The sequence below is a fragment of the Salmo salar genome, chromosome 05 (genome assembly GCF_965601325.2).
Source record: "Salmo salar chromosome 05, fSalSal1, whole genome shotgun sequence".
NCBI classification, from domain to species: domain Eukaryota; kingdom Metazoa; phylum Chordata; class Actinopteri; order Salmoniformes; family Salmonidae; genus Salmo; species Salmo salar.
In genome coordinates, this window is record NC_138295.1 from 58,229,045 (window position 1) to 58,252,815 (window position 23,771).

General features: G+C 43.1%; 1 protein-coding gene across 1 annotated transcript in view; it reads left to right on the forward strand.

Annotated features, from left to right (window-relative positions):
• Positions 1–22,633, forward strand: part of LOC106605209 (alkylglycerol monooxygenase) — a 37,788-nt gene extending 15,155 nt beyond the window's left edge. Inside the window, 10 exon segments of the mRNA XM_014200608.3 lie at positions 14,264–14,367; positions 15,341–15,436; positions 17,062–17,128; positions 17,245–17,310; positions 17,393–17,472; positions 18,038–18,139; positions 18,141–18,173; positions 19,336–19,452; positions 22,169–22,251; positions 22,519–22,633. Coding sequence (XP_014056083.2) covers positions 14,264–14,367; positions 15,341–15,436; positions 17,062–17,128; positions 17,245–17,310; positions 17,393–17,472; positions 18,038–18,139; positions 18,141–18,173; positions 19,336–19,452; positions 22,169–22,251; positions 22,519–22,633 — 863 coding nt within the window.
• Positions 22,634–23,771: the final 1,138 nt, after the last annotated feature.

Genomic DNA, 23,771 nt, shown 5'->3' on the forward strand with positions numbered 1-23,771 from the left:
AGGCTCCGGACTGCGGGCCGTCTCAGGAGGCTCTGGGCTGCGGGCCGCCGCTGGAGGCGCCGGACTAAGGGCCGTCCCAGGAGGCTCCCGGCTGCGGGCCGCCTCTGGAGGCTCCGGGCCGCGGGCCGTCTCAGGAGGCTACCGACTGCGGGCCGTCTCAGGAGGCTACCGACTGCGGGCCGTCTCAGGAGGCTACCGACTGCGGGCCGTCTCAGGAGGCTACCGACTGCGGGCCGTCTCAGGAGGCTACGGACTGCGGGCCGTCTCAGGAGGCTCCGGACTGCGGGCCGTCTCAGGAGGCTCCGGACTGTGGGCCGTCTCAGGAGGCTCCGGACTAAACCGTTGCCGGAAGCTCTGGACTGGGAATGCTCACTGGAGGCCTGATGCGTGGGGCTGGCACAGGTGGCGCCAGACTGGCAACATGCACCTCAGGGTGAGTGCAGGGAGCAGGAACAGAACACCCCGAACTGGGCAGGCGCACTGGAGGCCTGATGCGTGGGGCTGGCACAGGTGGCGCCAGACTGTTGACGCACCTCAGGGCAAGTGCGAGGAGCAGGTACAGGGCGTACCAGGCTGGATAGACTCACTGGAGGCTGGGTACGTGGGGCAGGCACAGGATATACTGGGCCATGGAGGCGCACTGGAGGTCTCGAACGTAGAGCTGGAACAACCCGTCCTGGCTGGATGCTCAACCTAGCTCGACAAATGCGGGGCGCGGGCACAGATCGCACCAGGCTGTGAATGCGCACTGGCGACACAGTGCGCATCACCGCATAACATGGTGCTTGCTTCATCACTCGCTCCCCATGGTAAGCACGAGGAGTTGGCTCAGGTCTTCAACCTGACTCTGCCAATCTCCTCGTGTGCCCCCCCAATTTTTTGTGGGGCTGCCTCTCGTGCTTCCGTCGATGCCGTGCTAGTTCCTTGTCTTGTTGCCGCTCTGCTCTTGCTGCCTCCACCTGTTCCCATGGGAGGCGATGTCATCCAGCCTGGATCTCCTCCCACGTCCAGGATCCCTTTCCGTCCAGGATGTCTTCCCAGGTCCATCTTTCCTGACCACGCTCCTTGGTCCTTTGGTGGTGGGAGATTCTGTCACGGCTGTCGTAGGAAGGTGCAGCGTGTGTGTCGTTCCACATTTTATTTTCACTGTGAAACTATGCAATACATACACAATAAACTGAACGACCAAAAACGACAAACCATGACGCAGAGTAGAAACATACACTAACTCAAAACCAATCTCCCACAAACTCAGGTGGAAAAAACACCTACTTAAGTATGATCTCCAATTAGAGACAACGAGGACCAGCTGCCTCTAATTGGAGATCATCCCAAACAAAACCCAACATAGAAATACAAAAACTAGAACATAACAACATAGAAAATCTAAACTAGAAAAAAAAACTGTCACGCCCTGACCTACTTTACCATAGAAAATAACATCTTTCTATGGTCAGGACGTGACAGTAAATGTATTTTCCTTGTCGATTTGATTACAATATTTGGAAGAACAGATACCTAAAACCGTTGTATGATATTGACTCTTGTCCTCAGTGCCAGGGCTATGGGTGGTGGGAAACACTCCCTGTCAGGCATGGGCTCATCGGGTCTGGGTGGATCATTTGGTGGAATGCCATTTTTGATTGCAATGTTGTGGAGCACACTGCAAGCCTTGTCAATATAGCAAACCAATTTGCACATTGTATTACATTCACGTAGTGGCATTTGAAGGAATGTCATTTCAGAGGCAAACCTTGCTAGGCTGGTATGGCAGTGTGCCTTCTGTCCCAGACAAGCACAGCCAACGCCCTTTCAGCAGGCCTATGGTGCACGCCACTGTTCTTGTGCATGCGTGGGCTTGGTTGTACCTTGCCTCTTGTTGGTTTGAGGGGTTTGGGAGGGGAGTCATCAGCTATGTTTTTAATGGGTAGCCCCATTAAAAATAAATAATATAAAACCTTGCAAATAAAACATAAGTCACTTACCAATAAGCCATCCATGATCAACAACTCATTCCTGGAGGTTAAGGCCGACTGAACTGTTCTGCACAATGAATGAATCATGTGTCCCACCTGGCCATTTGGCCACTACATTCAACAAAGCCAAATGTGAATCATAGATGACCTGCACATTGACAGAATGGAAACCTTTTCTGTTGACGAAGTTGAATTCGCTCAATGATGGTGATTTTATTGCGATGTGGGTGCAGTCAATTGCTCCAATGACACTGGGAAATCCAGCTATGTTCTGGAAATCCCTTTTCACTCTGGCCTGTTGCACAGCAGTGTACGGAAACTGTATGTATTGTGGGGTCAATTAAATACTGCCATGGAGGACTGCAGGCAATATTCGGCTCATGGTTGGTTGTTAAATGCCAGACCAATCCGCAAACTCCCTTTGGAATGTTCCAGTGGCCAAAAAATCTCAGGGTGGAGAGGACTTGGGTATGCACTGGGATGGCATTGGTGCGTTTCGTCTCCCTTTCTAATACTGGAGAGAGTTGGTTGCAGAGATACAATAAAATACGCCTTGGAAAACGAAATCTACTAATAAGCCAAGCGTCGCTCTCAGCAAAAAAAATCTCCATGCTCATTGAAAACACGCTCCCTGCGTTATTGCAGCTTGTGCCAGATCCTCCAACAATGCAAGATTGCCATTTTGGACAAGTCACAATGCCTCAGTCTTGCCTTTCTTATTGTTTAACTGGTTTAACTAAATTGCCTCCTACTTTGCATTCCACTCTCTTTCTAATTGACTTTATTATTCAATTAGGCTTAAATTAGGAGAAAACTATTAGTAGCTTAAGTGTCTATAAAATAAATACATGAATAAACTATTCATGTATTATATTTTTTCTTCATTGTTTATGATTTGGTCCAGTATGTCAATCCTTTCTCCATTTGGTGGATGGTATTTCATTAGCAGTTTGACTTTTCACCCACAAGGTGCTGTGTATACGCATGGTCCGAGGTGGGCTTACATTTACGCACATTCTCAAGCGTAAGTACAAATTGATAAATCCCACACTTTGCTTAGAAATGATCGCACGCAGCATTGATAAATGAGGGCCTAGGTATTTAGGGTTAGAGGCCCTCATAACTGTCTGTAGACAGTCTTTATCACACAGTTAATACAGAGTAAAGTGAATGGTTAAGTAAAGCGCAATTTACATGTGATATATTTTATTCAATCCCTAAGTCAATGCTTGGTAAAGGATCAATGAGAGACACTGTCACAGGGGAGCTGCAATGGGGCGTCACGAAAACAGACGATTTTTAGGTTTTAAACGCATACAGTAGTATTTGCCGGCGTGAGCAGAGAGCAAGCCACTTTCTCAAGTGTTCTCGGGCATTGAATAATATAACCTTAGAACCATTCATAGTACTCCCAGTCCCAGTTTCACCACTATTTCCTTACTGTGCTCTGCCTTTCTGTTAGGTAGTTCTGCATTTCTTACTCGGTGTCATTTTCCAGTCACCACCTCTGTTTTCTCAGTAAGTCTATGCTGGCATGTAGCTCTGCCAGTAGTCCTGCCAGTGCAATCTGTTATTACTCTAACCTTGTTCCAACAGCAAAGCCTCTCTCCTCATCAGTAGACTGGCAGACCATTGAAAATATATTATTTACGGATGCTTGCATCCTTTGTATGCAAACTCACTTCCAGAAATATCTTCTAAGGTAAGCTGCAGAAGGGAATCATGTACTGTACCATGTTTTTCCAAAGTGATGACATTTGCTTATTATTGATTGCCTTTCACAGTCTTCTTTCGACCCGAGAAATGATACAGTCCAGAGGCAGTTATGTTCAGAAGGCAATATGCTTTTTGGTGGTACCGAGTTGAAATGGGATGTTTTTTTGGAGGATGCGGCTGACTTGTTGACAGTTCTGTTGATTCTGTTTATTCTCCTCTAACCTACAGATATAGGATCTTCATTTGATCACTCATTTGTTGCTGACAATTTTCTGAATGTTGTGATTTACATAGATTTACTGAAAACCCACAATAACACATGGTTATTTTAACAGTATTGCACTTTTCATGTAGCCTAATTTTGGCCAACTAATAGCCACCCATCAAGAAACATTATGGACTAAACATTCAAATCCTGTTGCTGTGGGATTATTTTGCTGTGACAATATAGGTCAAATTAAGATCCTACATCTGTATACCTCACACAAATAGCTAGAATCATCCCAGAACACATTTATATCCAATCAGCTTTCCTAAACCACAGATCAGAACCACAGGTCTCCCTCACATTGGTTCTACGTGAGATCATGGATCTACAGGAGTTTCACCAGTGTACTTCACCAGCTTAATTCATATGAGCGTTTGAAAATATGTCCCCTTCGGAAGATCTGTTTGCTCTGTTCTCACACAGTAGTAGCTACAGTACTATCAACACATACTCATGTTACTGTACAGGGACAGTTGGTACAGTACTCCAAGAATGCTGTAAAAAAATGCAGCATGAAGACTAACTTCTTATAATCCATGAAGGTATTTGGTTAATCTTAGCACACTGATTGAAGGTGGCACTGGATACACACAACTGGATACACAGCTCAAAAGCTGGGACTCATGCAGTTTAATTCCTATTTACCTGTGACAGTTTTCAGTTGACAGGGGGGATAATATATGGGGGGGATAAGGAGGGGATAATATATATTTCTGCCAATATTACTGTAAATATAAAAAAATCTTCCCCCACAATATTTGGACAACATTTCTTTCTCATCAAAAAAAGCCATGATTCATAGTCTACGCTGTACTGATGACAGCCTTGTGTGTGCATGCGTGTGTGTGTGCGAGTGTGTGTGTCTGGCCTCTCTGTACAGTACCATAACCTAGCCCTACGGACAGTAGCAGTTGTCAGGACAAACAGATTTGGTCGTCGCTGCGCTGCACCGGGGCTGGGGTTGCTGGGGAGTTCCTGAGGAGGCTCTGCTGATCTGAATGTTATTGTTTTAAAATGAACTTTTTTGGCCGTGCAGCGGTGCAGGGGTTAACCTCCTAGTGGCCAGGGCTTCATAACTATTCTCTGTGACTGGAAGTTTCTGGCCCGGACCAGGTTAAAGTGTTGGAGGGCGTACAAAATAACCAAACCCGGTCGCTCAGGATGTGGGCGCTCACTGTGCTACAAGAGACCCGGGCTTCTAGCACCTCTGGGACCCAGGGATATTATCAACAATGGGTAGCAGTGGGTAGCAGGCCACAAAGCTTTGTGTGTGTGTGTGTGTGTGTGTGTGTGTGTGTGTGTGTGTGTGTGTGTGTGTGTGTGTGTGTGTGTGTGTGTGTGCGTGTGTGTGTGTGTGTTTGGGGGTATTTGTTTGTACAGTATGTGTGCATAGAGGGGCTAGACTGGGCTGAGTAAGGAAAAAAAGTCTTCCTGATGAGCTAAGTGACTGAGCTGAGCTAAGCACTCTGCGGCCCAGGGGTCTATTGCCCTCATGTTTGGTCAATTGCGGCTGTCCCCTGTCACTTTGGTTTTTGTAGGACAGACAAGTGTCACTAATGATGTTGACAGGAAAGGTGAATCATGGTGGAGTGGGATACCAATCAAAACGGCGCTTGAACACATTTGGTAATGGCGCCGGAGGAGATGGCTGCCGTTTTACTGTCCCCTAACCAATTGTGCTATTGTGTCTGTTTTTTCGCATTATTTGTAACTTATTTTGTACATAATGTTTCTGCCACCGTCTCTTATGACCGAAAAAAGCTTCTAGATATCAGGACAGCGATTACTCACCCCATACTGGAAGAATCCTTTTTTTCTTTAACGAGTCGGATGCAAAGCATTTACTCCAGACAACCGACAAGGCCCTTATCCCCATCATTCGCAGGAGAAAGAGATGGAGATATCAGGGACATACGTCTGGGTGCCTTGTAAGGATCCGACGGCGAGTGGGTAATCTGCCTTTCCCATCGATCCTATTAGCCAACGCACAATCACTGGATAGTAAAATAGACGAACTACGAACATGTATATCCTACCAACGGGACATTAAAAAGTGTAATATCTTATGTTTCACCAGGTCGTGGCTGAACGAAGACATGAATAACATACAGCTGGCGGGTTTTACACTTCTTCGGCGGGATACAACAGCAGCCTCTGGTAAGACAAGGGGTGGCGGTCTATTTGTAAACAACAGCTGGTGCACAAAATCTAAGGAAGTCTCAAGGTTTTGCTCGCCTGAGGTACAGTGAGGGAAAAAAGTATTTGATCTCCTGCTGATTTTGTACGTTTGCCCACTGACAAAGAAATGATCAGTTTATAATTTTAATGCTAGGTTTATTTGAACAGTGAGAGACAACCAAAAAATTCAGAAAAACGCATGTCAAAAATGTTATGAATTGATTTGCATTTTAATGAGGGAAATAAGGATTTGACCCCCTCTCAATCAGAAAGATTTCTGGCTCCCAGGAGTCTTTTATACAGGTAACAAGCTGAGATTAGGAGCACACTCTTAAAGGGAGTGCTCCTAATCTCAGTTTGTTACCTGTATAAAAGACACCTGTCCACAGAAGCAATCAATCAAACAGATTCCAAACTCTCCACCATGGCCAAGACCAAAGAGCTCTCCAAGGATGTCAGGGACAAGATTGTAGACCTACACAAGGCTGGAATGGGCTACAAGACCATTGCCAAGCAGCTTGGTGAGAAGGTGACAACAGTTGGTGCGATTATTCGCAAATGGAAGAAACACAAAAGAATTGTCAATCTCCCTCGGCCTGGGGCTCCATGCAAGATCTCACCTCGTGGAGTTGCAATGATCATGGGAACGGTGAGGAATCAGCCCAGAACTACACGGGAGGATCTTGTCAATGATCTCAAGGCAGCTGGGACTATAGTCACCAAGAAAACAATTGGTAACACACTACGCCGTATAGGACTGAAATCCTGCAGCACCCGCAAGGTCCCCTGCTCAAGAAAGCACATATACATGCCCGTCTGAAGTTTGCCAATGAACATCTGAATGACTCAGAGGACAACTGGGTGAAAGTGTTGTGGTCAGATGAGACCAAAATGGAGCTCTTTGGCATCAACTCAACTCGCCGTGGTTGGAAGAGGAGGAATGCTGCCTATGACCCCAAGAACACCATCCCCACCGTCAAACATGGAGGTGGAAACATTATGCTTTGGGGGTGTTTTTCTGCTAAGGGGACAGGACAACATCAAAGGGACGATGGACGGGGCCATGTATCGTCAAATCTTGGGTGAGAACCTCCTTCCCTCAGCCAGGGCATTGAAAATGGGTCGTGGATGGGTATTCCAGCATGACAATGACCCAAAACACACGGCCAAGGTAACAAAGGAGTGGCTCAAGAAGAAGCACATTAAGGTCCTGGAGTGGCCTAGCCAGTCTCCAGACCTTAATCCCATAGAAAATCTGTGGAGGGAGCTGAAGGTTCGAGTTTCCAAACGCCAGCCTAGAAATCTTAATAACTTGGAGAAGATCTGCAAAGAGGAGTGGGATAAAATCCCTCCTGAGATGTGTGCAAACCTGGTGGCCAACTACAAGAAACGTCTGACCTCTGTGATTGCCAACAAGGGTTTTGCCACCAAGTACTAAGTCATGTTTTTCAGAGGGGTCAAATACTTATTTCCCTCATTAAAATGCAAATCAATTTATAACATTTTTGACATGCGTTTTTCTGGATATTTGTTTTGTGGTTATTCTGTCTCTCACTGTTCAAATAAATCTACCATTAAAATTATAGACTGATCATTCTTTGTCAGTGGGCAAACGTACAAAATCAGCAGGGGATCAAATACTTTTTCCCTCACTGTAGAGTATCTCATGATAAGCTGTAGACTACACTATTTACCAAGAGAGTTTTCATCTATATTCTTCGTAGGTGTTTATTTACCACCACAAAACCGATGCTGGCACTAAGACCGCACTCAATGAGCTGTATATGCCCATAAGCAAACAGGAAGACGCTCATCCAGAGGCGGCGCTCCTAGTGGCCGGGGACTTTAATGCAGGGAAACTTTAATCCGTTTTACCTCATTTCTACCAGCATGTTAAATGTGCAACAAGAGGTAAAAAAAAAACTCTAGACCACCATTAGTCCACACACAGAGATGCGTACAAAGCTCTCTGTCGCCCACGATTTGACAAATCTGACCATAATTCTATCCTCCTGACTCCTGCTTACAAGCAAAAACTAAAGCAGGAAGCACCAGTGACTCGGTCAATAAAAAAGTGGTCAGATGAAGCAGATGCTAAGCTGTTTTTCTAGCACTCACTGGAATATATTCCGGGATTCTTCCGATGGTATTGAGGAGTACACCACATCAGTCACTGGCTTCATCAATAAGTGCATCGATGGCATCGTCACCACAGTGACTGTATGTACATACCCCAACCAGAAGCCATGGATTACAGGCAACATCCGCACGGAGCTAAAGGGTAGAGCTGCCTCTTTTAAGCAGCAGAACTCTAACCCAGAAGCTCACAAGAAATCCTGCTATGCCCTCTGACGAACCATCAAACAGGCAAAGCATCAATACAGGACTAACATTGAATCGTACTACAACAGCTCCGATGCTCGTTGGATGTGGCAGGGCTTGCAAACTATTAAAAACTACAAAGGGAAGCACAGCTGCGAGCTGCCCAGTGACACAAGCCTACCAGACGAGCTAAATTACTTCTATGCTCGCTTCGAGGCAAGTAACACTGAAACATGCATGAGAGCATCAGCTGTTCTGGACGACTGTTTGATCACGCTCTCCGTAGCTGATGTCAGTAAGACCTTTAAACAGGTCAACATTCACAAGGCCGCAGGGCCAGACGGATTACCAGCACGTGTTGTCCGAGCACACGCTGACGAACATGTTCAACCTGTCCATGACTGAGTCTGTAATACCAACATGTTTTAAGCAAACCACCATAGTCCCTGTGCCCAAGAACAGTAAGGTAACCTGTCTAAATGATTACCGACCCATGGCACTCACGTCTGTAGCCATGAAGTGCTTTGAAAGGCTGGTCATGGCTCACATCGACACTATTATCCCAGAAGCCCTAAACCCACCCAATTTACATACTGCCCCAACAGATCCACAGATGATGCAATCTCTATTGCACTCCACACTGCCCTTTCCCACCGGGACAAAAGGAACACCTATTTGAGAATGCTATTCATTGTCTACAGCTCAGCGTTCAAAACCATAGTACCCTCAAAGCTCATCACTAAGCTAAGGACCTTGGGACTAAACACCTTCTTCTGCAACAGGTTCATGGACTTCTTGATGGGCCGCCCCCCAGGTGGGAAGGGTAGGTAACAACACATCCGCCATGCTGATCCTCAACATGGGGACCCCTCAGGGGTGTGTGCTCAGTCCCCTCCTGTACTCCCTGTTCACTCATGACTGCATGGCCAGGCACGACTCCAACACCATCATTAAGTTTGCTAATGACACAACAGTGGTAGGCCTGATCACCGACAACGATGATACAGCCTATAGGGATGAGGTCAGAGACCTGCCCGTGTGGTGCCAGGACAACAACCTATCCCTCAACGTGATCAAGACAGAGGAGATGATTGTGGACTACAGGAAAAGGATGACCGAGCACGCCCCATTCTCATCCATTGGGCTGCAGTGGAGCAGGTTGAGAGCTTCAAGTTCCTTGGTGTCCACATCACCAGCAAACTATCATGGTCCAAACACACCAAGACAGTCGTGAAGAGGGCACGACAAAGCCTATTCCCCCTCACGAGACTGAAAAGATTTGGCATGGGTTCTTAGATCCTCAAAAGGCTCGACAGCTGCACCATCAAGAGCATCCTGACTGGTTGCATCACTGCCTACGGCCCAGTACCTCACTGGGGCCAAGCTTCCTGCCACCCAGGACCTCTATACCAGGCAGTGTCAGAGGAAGGCCCTAAAAATTGTCAAAGAATCCAGCCACCCTAGTCATATAGACTGCTCTCTCTGCTACCGCACGGCAAGCGCTACTGGAGTGCCAAGTCTACGTCCAAAAGTCTTCTTAACAGCTTCTACCCCCAAGCCATAAGACTCCTGAACAGCTAATCAAATGGCTAACCATACTATTTGCGTTGCCCCACCCCTCTTTTGTGCTGCTGCTACTCTCTTATTATCAATGCTTGGTCACTTTAACTCTACCTACATGTACATATTACCTCAATTACCTCACTAACCGGTGCCCCCACACATTAACTCTGTGCCGGTACCCCTGTATATAGCTGCTCTTTAATTATTTGTTACTGTTATTTTTTTTGTTTTTTTTACTTAACACTTATTTTTTCTTAAAAACTGCATTGTTGGTTAAGGGCCTGTAAGTAAGCATTTCACTGTAAGTTGTATTCGGCAATTTTGATTTGATTTGGTGGAAAAATGTACTGCATTACGTATACATTAAACATTTTCATGAATATATGGATTTAGATGAGTAGAATTCTGCTGCAGTGGCACTAAGACATGAGTCACAAGTCATGAATCATATGTGCTTGACATAGAGTCCCTCACAAGTCACTGTTGATTGGGAGAAAATGAAGTAAGAATTCCTCCAAATTCAGAGTTCTCTTTAAGTGGGCCTGACTTTGTATGTGTGTGTGTGCGTTTGTGTGTGTGTGTGTGTGTGTGTGTGTGTGTGTGTGTGTGTGTGTGTGTGTGTGTGTGTGTGTGTGTGTGTGTGTGTGTGTGTGTGTGTGTGTGTGTGTGTGTGTGTGCATGAGACTGGGGGATGAGGACAGCATGAAGTATTGCAGTGACAGGGGGGAGCTAGTTGGATGTCCCAGGGTAGGGGTTATTGTTATATTTGGCACTTCATGTAAGGACCTCCAATCCAAACACTGAAAGCCCTTCATAGGCCATTACAAACGTGATTGACATGGAATCCAACCACTCGGAGGCCTGCCGATCAAAGATGAAACGTTATGCCAAGCTATGGTCACGGAGGGTGGCAATTCAAACAGTTGATTATTATTACTTTCAAATAGTCTGCGTACTATTGATTTGGGTCTATAGGCTATAATCTTGCTGAAGGTTGATACAAATGAAAATAAATGTTTTATTGTCACCTACTGTATACTGGATAGGTGCAGTGAAATGGATTGTTTTCCAGGGTGAGCCATCGCAGTACGGCGCCCCTGGAGCAAATTAGGGTTAAGTGCCTTGCTCAAGGGCACATTGGCAGATTTCCCCCCTTGTCGGCTCGGGTATTCGAACCAGCGACCTTTCGTTTACTGGCCCAACGCTATTATTAATACACTGCTTAGTAATCACCTGATGTTGTGTTATCTTTCTTCAATTACACCAAGTTTGTTTTACTGAGTTAAATCAACTCGCTCTCACCTAGAGCTGGGCGATATGGACAAAAATCCATATTGAAATAAATTGCCTGAAACGATGCGATAACGATAAATAGAACGATAAGTTTATAACATGTTCAACACATTTTGTTTTATTATTAATATTTTATTATGATAAACTACTACTACTAGTTTGATGGTTGTAGCCATCACTTGTAGCCATCACTTGTAGCCATCACTTGTAGCCATCACTTGTAGCCATCACTTGTCCCATTAACAATCACCCATATTAGCAAACTTATTTCATTTCACATTTCTGTAGTATAGGCTACTTATCTTAATGAACTATATCAGCAAAATGTCTGCGATAAGTGGTTTATCGTCCCAACTCTACTCTCACCTCAGTCCACACACCTGTTTGACCTGAAGTCATATGATGCACATTGCAACACATTAGTAACACGTGTTCATTTGACTACAGTGTAATGTCTGATCTTAACCCACTACCATTCAAACCAAACCTACCGAGATTCTTCCCTGAAAAATACAGACCTGACCATATTATTATTATTTCCATTGACTGTCTCTGTTCCGTTTTGCATATTAGTATGCCATTATCTACTCATCACTGATATTCAAAAAATCTGCAAAGCCCTACTTGAGACCTGTGGATGTACAGTCCTCAGTGTTTCTGCTCTTGGTGGGAAAGGCTCTCTGTGGCATTTGTTCTCATCATTAAAGGAGTTCCCTCCTGAATAGGGCCTGCCAAACTATGCGATGTCCTGCTGAGTCGCAGGATGAGGACATGGCTTGCAACGAAGCCTAGCAGTTCATACTTCCTACTAGTGACACCCAGCATCAATCGCTCCAGCCCCTCAAACCAGAAAAAGGGTGCTAGCAAAAATCTAACAATGGCTAGATTATAACTTCTTCCGTGTGTTTCTTTAACAGTTGATCGAGTTCCTCCATGGGCTCTGACAGGAAGGAGTGTAAAAGCACACGTTAACGACTGGAGTTATTACACACGACGTCCATTCCTCTTTTTCTCTCTTTTTCATTCCTCTTATCCTCCCGTTCGGTTTATGGTGGAACTACAGATTGAATTCTGTTCCGGAGAGTAGGGAAATGAAGTTAGAAATCCAGTCCAGTATTATCATTGAACTTTTAAACCAAAATTGTACTCTCACTGTAGTTTGAACCATCTGTCCTCTCACACTAGTTGATAGCTTGTTGACGTTACAGAGGTGTCGAGTATTGGCAGGCGTTTTTTTCTAAGAGGTGAGAGGGTTCACCCTGTCTCCTAGGCTTTGGGAGTTCCTCAAGACAAGGCTTGCTGATTTTGATGGTTAGGCCGCAGCTTCTTGGACGTTTCATTTGAGGTGTTCGAGGACCGATCATGGCATTCTCTTCACAGACACCTACTGTACACACCTTCACACACACTTTCTACACGGTGTGTTTGTTCAGGTGGCGTCTCTCGACCCATTGGGTTTAATGGCTCTCTTTTTCGTTAGAATTCACAAGTTTATTAAACACTGAAAGAGCCATACAGTACCTTCAAGATGTCAATTTAGAATGGACTCTTGAAATAGAACGAATGGAGAGCTAGCCCAGTGAGTATCCGCTCATCGTGCGCATGACTATATTTAGCAGGCAAAAATGTGCCTCTCTACATTTTCAAAACCCAACTTTGTTATCAACTTTAATTAGAGTTGAATTATTTGTTTTGTTATAATTTATTGTGTAATCATAGCACAATTGCACTTCAGGGCTACCACATGGGGTTTTAATGGGTATTGAGTAACTTTCACTGTTTTTAATGAAATGTATATGTTACTATTATAGATAGCCTATATGGGGGCTTTGTGGTCCAGACTTAGCAATGGTTCCTCTACTCCCATGTAGATGAAGCCAAAGCGTTTGAGGGGTGCCACTGCCAAAGAGCACAGAGAAATGGGTGGTCCGGAAACAGCTCGGAGATCCAGTGAAACTTAACAAGCGTGTTTCTTTGGATGTTAAAATTAAGTGTAATAGTAATATTAATGTAGCAAGTATCACAACACAGCAGAGGAATGTAAACTGCAGCACAGGGACATGGCTGGATGGTCAACAGCTGTAGGCTAATGCTTTTATATCCTAGTTGTCATAATATCGTAATGTCCCCCATGGTTTGCTAGATTCTTGGTTTGCTATATTTTCTAAAGACTGGCAATGAGTGTTGTTAGTCGTTTTAAAAATGAAGGTTGCTAATACTTTTTTTTGTTCAATTCAATTATGCAATTAATTCCATTCATTAATTCAATTTCTTCATTTTTTTATTCAATAAGTTCAAAGTGTGTGCAAGTGGAGTGCAAGCGATGACATGCATGTACAGTAGCTGTATGTGCAAAACGCCCAGGCTTTGAAGTGGCAATATGTAACTTTTTGGGCGACCCAGACCAAATTCACATAGAAACATGAGTTAAAGATATATCATTCTACTTGAAAGCAAGTCAAAGAAGTGGAAGATATTTCTATGTTTTGTTTTTGCGTCTTTTACTTTTGGTTTTGTACATCAGCTTCCAACAGCTGAAAAAACAATATTTTGGGTTGTGGAAAATATATTTCACAGCGGTTTAGACGGTTCAATGATTCCCTACACTATACTATCTTATTTTGTCACATAAACTGAAATTAGGTGAACTATTAGAGTTTTAGCAACCATGAAATGGGGGAGCGATTTCTACGTAGTGCACCTTTAAACCTGTACAGTATAGGAAGTAACGTACTCTTTGCACTTTGCAATTGCTCCTCATGGTCATTGACAGATTAAAAGCAGGTCACTTTGTAACAGTAAGAGATTGGATTGTTAGACAGTGTTATGTGATGCCCTGTCTATCTGTTGCTAACTCTCCCTCTATGTGTGTGTGTGTGTGTGTGTGTGTGTGTGTGTGTGTGTGTGTGTGTGTGTGTGTGTGTGTGTGTGTGTGTGTCCACGATAGAGTTGAACCTCCTGTGGGCTACCCACCAGGTCCACCACAGCTCAGAGTACTACAACCTTTCCACAGCCCTCAGACAATCCCTCACACAGCAGTTCTCATCATGGGTAAGAGCCCTACTCACCCACCGGAACATCTATGCTATTTTATTCTATTCTATTGTGAACAACATACTTTTTGTGTGATGCTGAAGATGGCAAAAGTTGATTAAAAAAAGCAGGTTTTATTGTCACACACCGGATAGATGCAGTGAAATGTGTTGTTTTACCGGGTCAGCCATAGTGCAAATTAGGGTTAAGTGCCTTGCTCAAGGGCACATCGACCAATTTTTACCTTGACGGCTCGGGTATTCGAACCAGTGACCTTTCGGTTACTGGCCCAGCGCTCTAAATGCTTGGCTACCTTTCGCATTAGAAATGCAGATAAGTCCAACATTTGCTCCTTCACCACAACACATTCTGTGTTATGCACAAAGTATGGTATACTGTTCTGTAGCCATAGTCATTGAGTACGTTTACATGTACACTAATAATTTGATTTTAAACTGATTAACTGATCATGGCAGTAGGCCGAGTATGGCATTAGTCATGTAAACACCTTACTCTGCTTGTCTTAATCGGCGTACTGTCACAAGTATACGCTGATTAAAACACCAGTTTTTGTTGTTGTTGTTGCAATCTTTCGAATGATTAGGACATGCAAACAACTTAAATCGTAGTTCCAGTGGTGTATTTGATATGCGCATGTGCCAGCACCAGCCAAGCGTGCCTCCCTCTTTAGCGCGAGTGAAGTGTATTCAGAACAACTGAAAGTATGCATCTTAGAAGTAGTTTCACGTACAAATGTTATACGTCCCAACTCAGAATCAAATAGGCTTCCCAGAAACAACATTGTCACTGTGGTAGAATGTTTGTTTTGATTGGTGGTTTCAGATGTGTCCATGTAAACAGGATTATTAGGGAAATAGTTTTTCTTGCAAAGCATGGAAACGATTTAAATTGAACTATTATATTGATCTGACTATCCACAATAATCGTCTTATTGTGTGCATGTAACCGTATTCATTGTGTCTGTCCTCAGGTGTTCGATCTCCCCATGGCGTTGGCAGTACCACCCTCTGTGTTTTCTGTTCACATCCAATTCAACCTGGTCTACCAGTTCTGGATCCACATTTAGGTAGATACAACCCACAGTACCACCCAGTCTCAGGTTACCATCCACAAGACGTTAGGGCCAACCTGGGTCCCATTCACACCGTAGCCAAACGTTTTGAAATGGAAAACAAAAATAAGCACTTCTTATTGGATAAGCTTAGGTAGTCTCTCCCCATTTTGGCCCATTTGCTTCATTTTCATGCCCATTGAATGCGACCCTGTTTAATTATGATTATTCATGTTGTCAATATTCTACAATATTCATTATGTATATTTCCCAATTACTGTAATAGCTTAAACTGTAAAATAATTCAGAGATAAAGCTACTTTGGCTGAAAGTTATCTCACTCTAGTCCCTATACTATCTGTTGTTAAGGGGAGCTCAAGTCAAACCTGTGTTTAATAAAAAATAATGAGATTTTATGAAATATTCCAAACAGAAGCAAGACCAATCGTTCTCTTTTAAAGTGACTGGTAGTATCATTTTTACAATCCCCAATCGTTGGGGGAATGAATGGAGTTGGAATCACTTCCATCTTTTACTACACTATTAGTGAAAACAGTCATAAAATCACAATTTTCTGTGGGATACAATTTATGATTTCTTTATAGACTTTTTTGATGTTGAGTAATTTATTGGCACGCGATTCCCAGACCTGATCTGGGAATAAAAAGTTTAAGTGAAGCGGCAAAACCTTTTTCATTCAAGATACAACTCTGGCTGTTGCCAGACCACTCATTACATGGAAATAATGAATCATTTAAAAATCATTTCCCAGACTGACTCAACGATCCCTGGTAGACTTTAACATCAAAATGTCTGTAAAAGTCGCACCCAAAGAAAAATCAGATTCTTCTGAAATATGTGCCTTATGGCATGATCTGTAATGATTTTTTTTTTTTTTTTTGTGTGTGTGTGTGTGTGTGTGTGTGTGTGTGTGTGTGTGTGTGTGTGTGTGTGTGTGTGTGTGTGTGTGTGTGTGTGTGTGTGTGTGTGTGTGTGTGTGTGTGCGTGTGTGTGTGTGTCTGCTTAATAGAGTGATTGAACAGCCATACGTGTTTGATTATGAATGACTGAGATATTGTTTTGGAACGCTTGTGCATGCATGTCTGGAAGGAAGTGTCTGCGTTCATATTAGCTAGTAGCTACTATTACGAGCATGCTTGTATGTATACGTGTGTGTGTACAGTGTGTGTTCAAGTGTACTATATGTAAGAGCATTATCAGCAGTGTCAACTGCTTTATAGACTTGACACCGCTCGCCATCCTAGTGTTGCTTTTACTTCCAATCTATAAATATTGTTCTTTCCATCTGGGAATTTGGCCACCTCATGATTTCCATCATTCTTAAAGCTTAGACCTAACTCATCAAATAAGAAAATGCTTTAGTCTTATGAATAAGGTTTCGAGAAAGATACATTTAGTTGTTAACCAAATTGCCATAAAAGATCCCAGGAGTGCGCTACCAGTTAAAACATAAATTGGCGAGAATCTCTATTACAATATATTTTTAGTCCAGGACTAGGTTTAATCTAGGTTTAATCTATGTTTAATCTATGTCTATGGAAACCAGCCCAAATTGTAGCAGCTAGGCTATTACATTTTTTAAATAATTGTTTGTTTCATGTATGTACATTATCTTTCAGGTGATCAGAGATATGGGACCTCTGGAGTGGGTTCTAAACACCCCCAGTCAACACAGAGTTCTCCACGGTAAGAAAGAAAGCCTCTTCTTCGCTCTCAAACACATATTATTGCCATATTTGACGTAAGCTGATCAGTGCAGCACTGGCGAAAAAGGAAAATGATGTGTTGCATTTCATTGGCAGGGCAAAATTAATATTGCATTGACAAACATTTCAGGGGAACTCTGATCATAAGGGACAGACTATTCAGTAAGTAAAGGTTCACAGGGTGAGTGCTTGTTGTAATATGGCATTGTCGGTATAACTACATTCTCTTACTTTGATTTATCAGGTACCTTTGCTCCAGACGGCGATAAAGTTGTCTACGGTCTCGTACACAAAATAAACACATGTGAAATCCTCCATATTCAGGTTAGTCCCAAGAGAAAATACAAAATACAAGATTATTTTCTTATTTGGAGTGTTTTTATTTTGTACAATGTAAGATATAAACTACTAGACTATAAATGTATATACAAGCTGTCGAAGAGAAAATTGTCACAGTGTTTAGACTGAGCTGACACTGCATGCAAACTGTCTGATTGTCCCCGTATTACATCAGTGGAATCAAACCATTTGTAGAGCAGTTACTCTCAATCACTTTGTACAAGTAAATGTTCCCACTGGAACAGCCATGCTGTAACCATAACATTATTACGCAACTTTAAACAAACCGCCCAGCAGAGGTGAAAGAATCCAATAAAATGAAATACTACAACTTGTGTTTGATTATATTCACTGCCCTTACCGCTGGCAACTTACCGCATGAGCAATCCCTCCCAAATGGAGGGACGTTCTCGACACAGTATTAATTAACGCACAGATTAGCATTGACAACAATGAATATGTAGTAATATCAGGGCTTTTATAGGGAAACTGCTTATGTAATATAATGTGACTGTAATGTGACGGTATATCTTTTATATTTTTCCTTTAGTTCAATTACTATAAATACTTGTGGAGGAGGTTCAACAGATACAAGAAAATCTTCAATATATTAGGCATCCTCTGGAAAGGACCAAGTTGGAAACCTGGCAAACCCAAGGCTGGGGGATCACGCAGAGGTGCCCGAGGTACTGCCACATTCAAAAGGAAGACACGTTTTGTCATTAGAGGGGGAGAGAAAGCGAGAGAGCGATAGTTAGAGAGGGTGGTGTGTAAGCCATGGGTAATCATGGAGAGAAAGAGAGTAGGAAGAGGGAGTTGAAGACAGTGTTCTTGCATTTTTGGTGTGTCTGCATTCCCAAAAAGGGACACATTTGACACTTTCATACTTCATTACCTATCATTATGATGCAAAGAAAAACACGATCCTTACTATCCAAATGACTCACAGTGTTCTCACTTGAAAGATTCACATTTTATACAGCCTTTACATGGAAAGACCACACCAAATAAATCCTTGAGGCCTTTGTAGGGGGAACACAATAAGCTAATTTTCACTTTAAATAGTAAGACTGTGGGTGCCCTGCTAGGGATCAAAAGGGTGTGTGTGTGTGTGTGTGTGTGTGTGTGTGTGTGTGTGTGTGTGTGTGTGTGTGTGTGTGTGTGTGTGTGTGTGTGTGTGTGTGTGTGTGTGTGTGTGTGTGTGTGTGTGTGTGTGCTACTATAGTGCCCATCAGGAGCCCTGGCGGTTGGCTTGAAAAAGCGCTGATGGTGGCACATATTTAGACCTTTCACACTTAAAAAAAACTCCACCCCTCAACTTTATGATTAAATTGTCCCTAAACGCTTGCATGGTGATTCTAAACATGTGGAGGGTGCTGGAATTTGACTGAAATATCTTGAAAGGCTTGCCATTGTAGGCCTATACGGATATTTTCTAAGGGAGAGAGAGAGAGAGAGAGAGAGAGAGAGAGAGAGACGAATGTGTTGGCTTTTGAGGCTAAGCAGAGATGTGGGCTGGAACACCTACAAGGGTAGTGATGTGAAGGAAACACACATGTGGCTAACTCACCCAAGACCCCTGGAAAACCCATGCAAGAATCCTGTACCAATTCAACATCTAGTTCTCTACAATTGTGTGTTTTAAACAAGGTTTAAGGTACATACAGTATAGATGTTCTATAGTGAATTGTTTCAAAGTATCTTATGATCTGCAGATAGACAAGCCATGACAATATGGCCAGTTTAAAAAAAAATCGCAGCATTCAGGAATTATGTTATATTGTCTTATCTTTTTGCTTAGCTGTATTATATTGCTGTTTTAATATTTCTGATTTATGTCATTGATAGGTTACTGGAGAAGAGCTGCCATACAATCCCAGTTGGCCTTTGGCTCTGCAAGTCTATGTCTGCATACATGGCCTAATGTTGTTGTGTGTTTACCAGGATCTGTTTGAGTTAAGGCTGGTATGTATTGTCAATCCCGAGAGTTACCGGTCATAGATAATCAACTGGGATTGAAAGCACATGGGCTCGATCTTATTTTAGCCATTTGAAATAATGTCGTTTTCATTTTCTTCAAAGGAACGAAGTCACAAACATTCTGTTTATTTTATCTGACGACATGCTTCATGTGGTTGTTTTTCTACAGCATATACACAGAACATAGTGACTCTGCTACGATTAAGTCGGAATGACTCACTATCAGTCCTCTTTAAAATAACCGTTGTCTATTATTTTCCACTCTCAGAGCCAAAATCCCCCTCCCCCCACTTTCAAAAAACCCAAGTCAGGTTTCCTCAGCAGTTATCTTTGGACTGCTTTTTTCCCCAGGCATAGTTTCGGTTAGCCAAAATGTGATGTCCCACCCAACACTTCAAACTGAGACAAAATGGCCTGTCTTCATGTGATTCCTACCTCCATGGTGTTCCCTTAGTTGTGGTCCTCCCTCCACATAGGCCCACAGTCAAAGATTTCCCCCCTCTTATTGGCCATCAGCACAGCAGCTGGTGGTCTAACAGTGAACAATAATACCTTAATTGCCAAGTCAACCACTTCCCAACCATTTCCCAACCTAAATAGCCTTCAGGATGCTGTAATCAGGATTTCCAGGGAAAATAACAAAGTTAGGACCTTGGCCTGATAATATATCATGTGCATGTATGTATGTATACCTCCATGTTCACTAGGCATTTACGTATTTACGGGGATTATTGAGGATACAGCGTAGCGCAATTTATTGTCTTAGCCTTAACTCAAAGACATTAAAACGTTTAAAACAAATGAAGTTAGCTTTGGGTATAGGCTCGTGTAGCTCCAGTTTCAGGTTGGGTAATTTTACCATAAGGACAGACCGGTAAATTGACCAAGTCGAAACGCTAACTCCTCAACTCAGAATCCAACCAATCTCTTGTCCTGAAAAATAATAATGGTAGTGATGATAACCATGATAATAACACGTTCATCTCCAGGTCTCTGGGGATATAGAAACAATAACATCATCAGTCGAGTGCTGGAGTCACTGAAGCACCAGCAGATGGTGAATTTCGTCTGTGAGTTTTATTTTCCCTCACTGTTATTGTTGAAATATGATATGGGACAAAAAAAATAAAAAATAAAAATCGCACTAAGCAGGCATGAAAATCCAATAATTTAAGTTGTGTCTAGGGTCCATTCCCCCAGGGTAGAGATAGTCAAAGTAAAGATCATGTAACCTAACTGACCTGCTTTGACTCCTGGGTAACAGTACCAGTGGGTGCAAGACAGTATAATAACCTAATAAAATGTAATAAATCAATAAAATACAATTACCAAATAATATATTGCTGAATAGATTGGTAATTAGCTTACAATAACTGTGTAGTTACTGTAGTACTGTCAATTTAGACCTCACCTTAAGCGTTACTGACTGTAGGGATGGATAAGTTTACTGTGTGTCTTTGGAATCCATGTAATGGAAACGTTTTAGTATAGTTGATTCATAACCTCTTATTTGCCCCAATTGAATACATACAGTAGCGCCCCGCCTATACTTTCTCACGTGTGGGTTAGGGGAATATAGGGTTTAACGATTATAGGGCCTGTACCATATAAACATTAAGAAATACTACTTTATTGCTTCCTGTTGATACGTTGATGCCATATATGGCCTGCAGGGAATGTGCATTGTTGTGTATGTACTGCATGGAAGGAGGCCAGTGACGTCTGCATGTCAGGGCCTCTGAGTGGAGTGTTGAAGATCCAACCCCTGCTCTGGCAGACCAATCTAGTCCCTCAGGAGAGGCTCGTCTTACAGCTAGCTGTCTTTTAGGTTAGGAACTTAAGGCCATGCATTTTCACCACTCATGTATCCATCCACAGGTTGGGGTTGTGTGCGAACAAAACACAAACAGCTCATCAAGGTCAATGTCAATGTGTACAGTATAGGACTAGTGTTCCCTATAGTGTATAGTGGTACTGAGAGCTATGTAGCGCAACGTCTTCCACTCTGGTCAAGTCCCTTAGCGGGACTCAACAGACATGGCCAGAGGTAATATCCCTATTATATTGAGCATGAGAAAGGGAAAGGGGATACCTAGTCAGTTGCACAACTGAATGCCTTCAATCGAAATGTGTCTTCCGCATTCAACCCAACCCTTGTGAATCAGAGAGTTGCTGGGGTTGCCTTAATTGTGTGAGTCATGGTTACTGGCAAGACTCTACACTATATTGTGTTGGGGAGCTAGATGTAATATAATAGCTTACTGTGTATAGATGTGTCGTCTGGGCTATTAAAAGGGACATGGTTCATGACTTCACTCGTAGTCAAATCTCCTGTGCCCATAATTCACCATACATACAGATGCAGGATCTTAATTTGATCCAGTTTGCTTCAACAGGAAAATAATCCTACAGCAAGAGGAAATGTGAATTATTATGTTTATTATAATTTATGGACATTTTTGTCAGGGTTGATACATTTTTCTTAAGGGAAAATCAAGTCTGAAATTTCAACGAGGAAAGACAAACATCAGAAGCCTTTTTAAATCTCAAATACACTACAAGTTTTACATTTCCTGCATTGCATGAAAGTTATCCTGCAACAGGGTTTTCAAATTAAGATCCTACATCTGTACTTGATATTTGTGTATTTTTCCCATAATTTATTCTCATGATAAGCATTACTTGTGTGTCTATGTTATAGATGCTTTCCCAGCTGACTGTTCTGATGATAACTGGCTACATTCTACTCAGTCTGACCTCCATTGGCTTCATCATTGACCAAAGGTACTGTACTGTCACATATCACTGTTACTGTACTGTTATCCATCACTGTAAATAGCTTGGAATTAGCACACACATATTGGTCCTCTTCAAGGTTATGTGGTCCAACCCAATTTAAGTCAAACAATTTAGAAAAGTGACATGGAAAAAACTCCAATGATGACTGATCAATAGGTTCTCTCATATCTGTTGGATTTCAATGCCATGACTGAATTAACTTGAATCAATTGAGTTCCTTATTGGCGGTTGTTACGTTCTTTCCCTATGCAGGTCAACGGCATCCATGTTGGAGCTGCTGCGCTGTGTTCTGATGGTGATGCTGCTGCGATACGGCTACATGATGGCACCAGCACCACTGCTTGTGCCCATTAAGGTAGGAGACTGACCGTGCTGCTCCTACAAAACTTTTAGAACCCCCTTTTGGAGAATGATACAATAAGCTAATCTAACATTTACAACACAAATTCTTCAAGAGGTGTGATAACTTGGTATGCTACTGTAATGTGAAGCTAGAGATATTTATCATTGTCCCAAACATATTACTAGGAAATACAGACATACTGTACGTGACAATGAGACATAAACATACTTTCAGAGGTAACAATTAATGTAATACAACCCTATTAACCAGTCAATAAGAACGTTGTTTTTGACGATGACCGTGTGAAAGAGTGTCAGGAAATAGTGCACTTTGCAGTATGCCCTCCGGGCGATGGTAGGATGGGTGCGGCGTGGTGTGTGGGGAGTAGAGTGTGCGACTTGTCTCTGATGATGAGCGGAGTCGACAGCCAGTCTTTAGGGGCCATTAGGCCTAGTTAGAGCATTGGCCCTTCCTGTAGCCAGCCATGCTCTGTGGATAAAGATGTACTGTGTTTAGGTGTGACAGATAGGCCATTACTGTAGCGTGTGTGTGTGTGTGTCCCTGTATGTGTCCATTGTGCCTGCCTCATTGTGTTTGTGCGTGTCCGTTAGCGTGTGTATGTGTGCGTGTGTGTGTGTGTGTGTGAGAGAGAGGGACTACGTGTGTATGCGTGTGTGTGTGTGAACCGTCACTGGCTCCGGCCCCACATTTACCTGTGATGTATGACTCCAGATGCACGGCCCAATTGACCATAAAATTGCTGTGCGTTTCTGGCACTTGCGGTGGAGTTCTAGCTCATGGCTGACCTCTCATTACTCGCCCTTCTCTTTCTCTTTCTCTCTTTCTCTCTTTCTCTCTCTCTCTCTCTCTCTCTCTCTCTCTCTCTCTTTCTCTCTCTCGCTCGCTCGCTCTCTCGCACTCTCTCTCGCTCCCTGCCATCCCAGGCAGTGCGACCTGCAACACTTCTGGAACCAATTAGTCTAGTCTGCTGCTAACCAAAGCTGGCTGATGAGATTCACACGTGAGCGCTGCGGCTGAATCGCTACTTTTATTGTGTGACTCCACATCTGCACACTCAGGTGTTCAAAAAGGAGACTGGAGTTTTTTCCCAGACACTTTTTTTCAAGATGATAAAAACAAATAAAAAATGTTGTGAATTCAT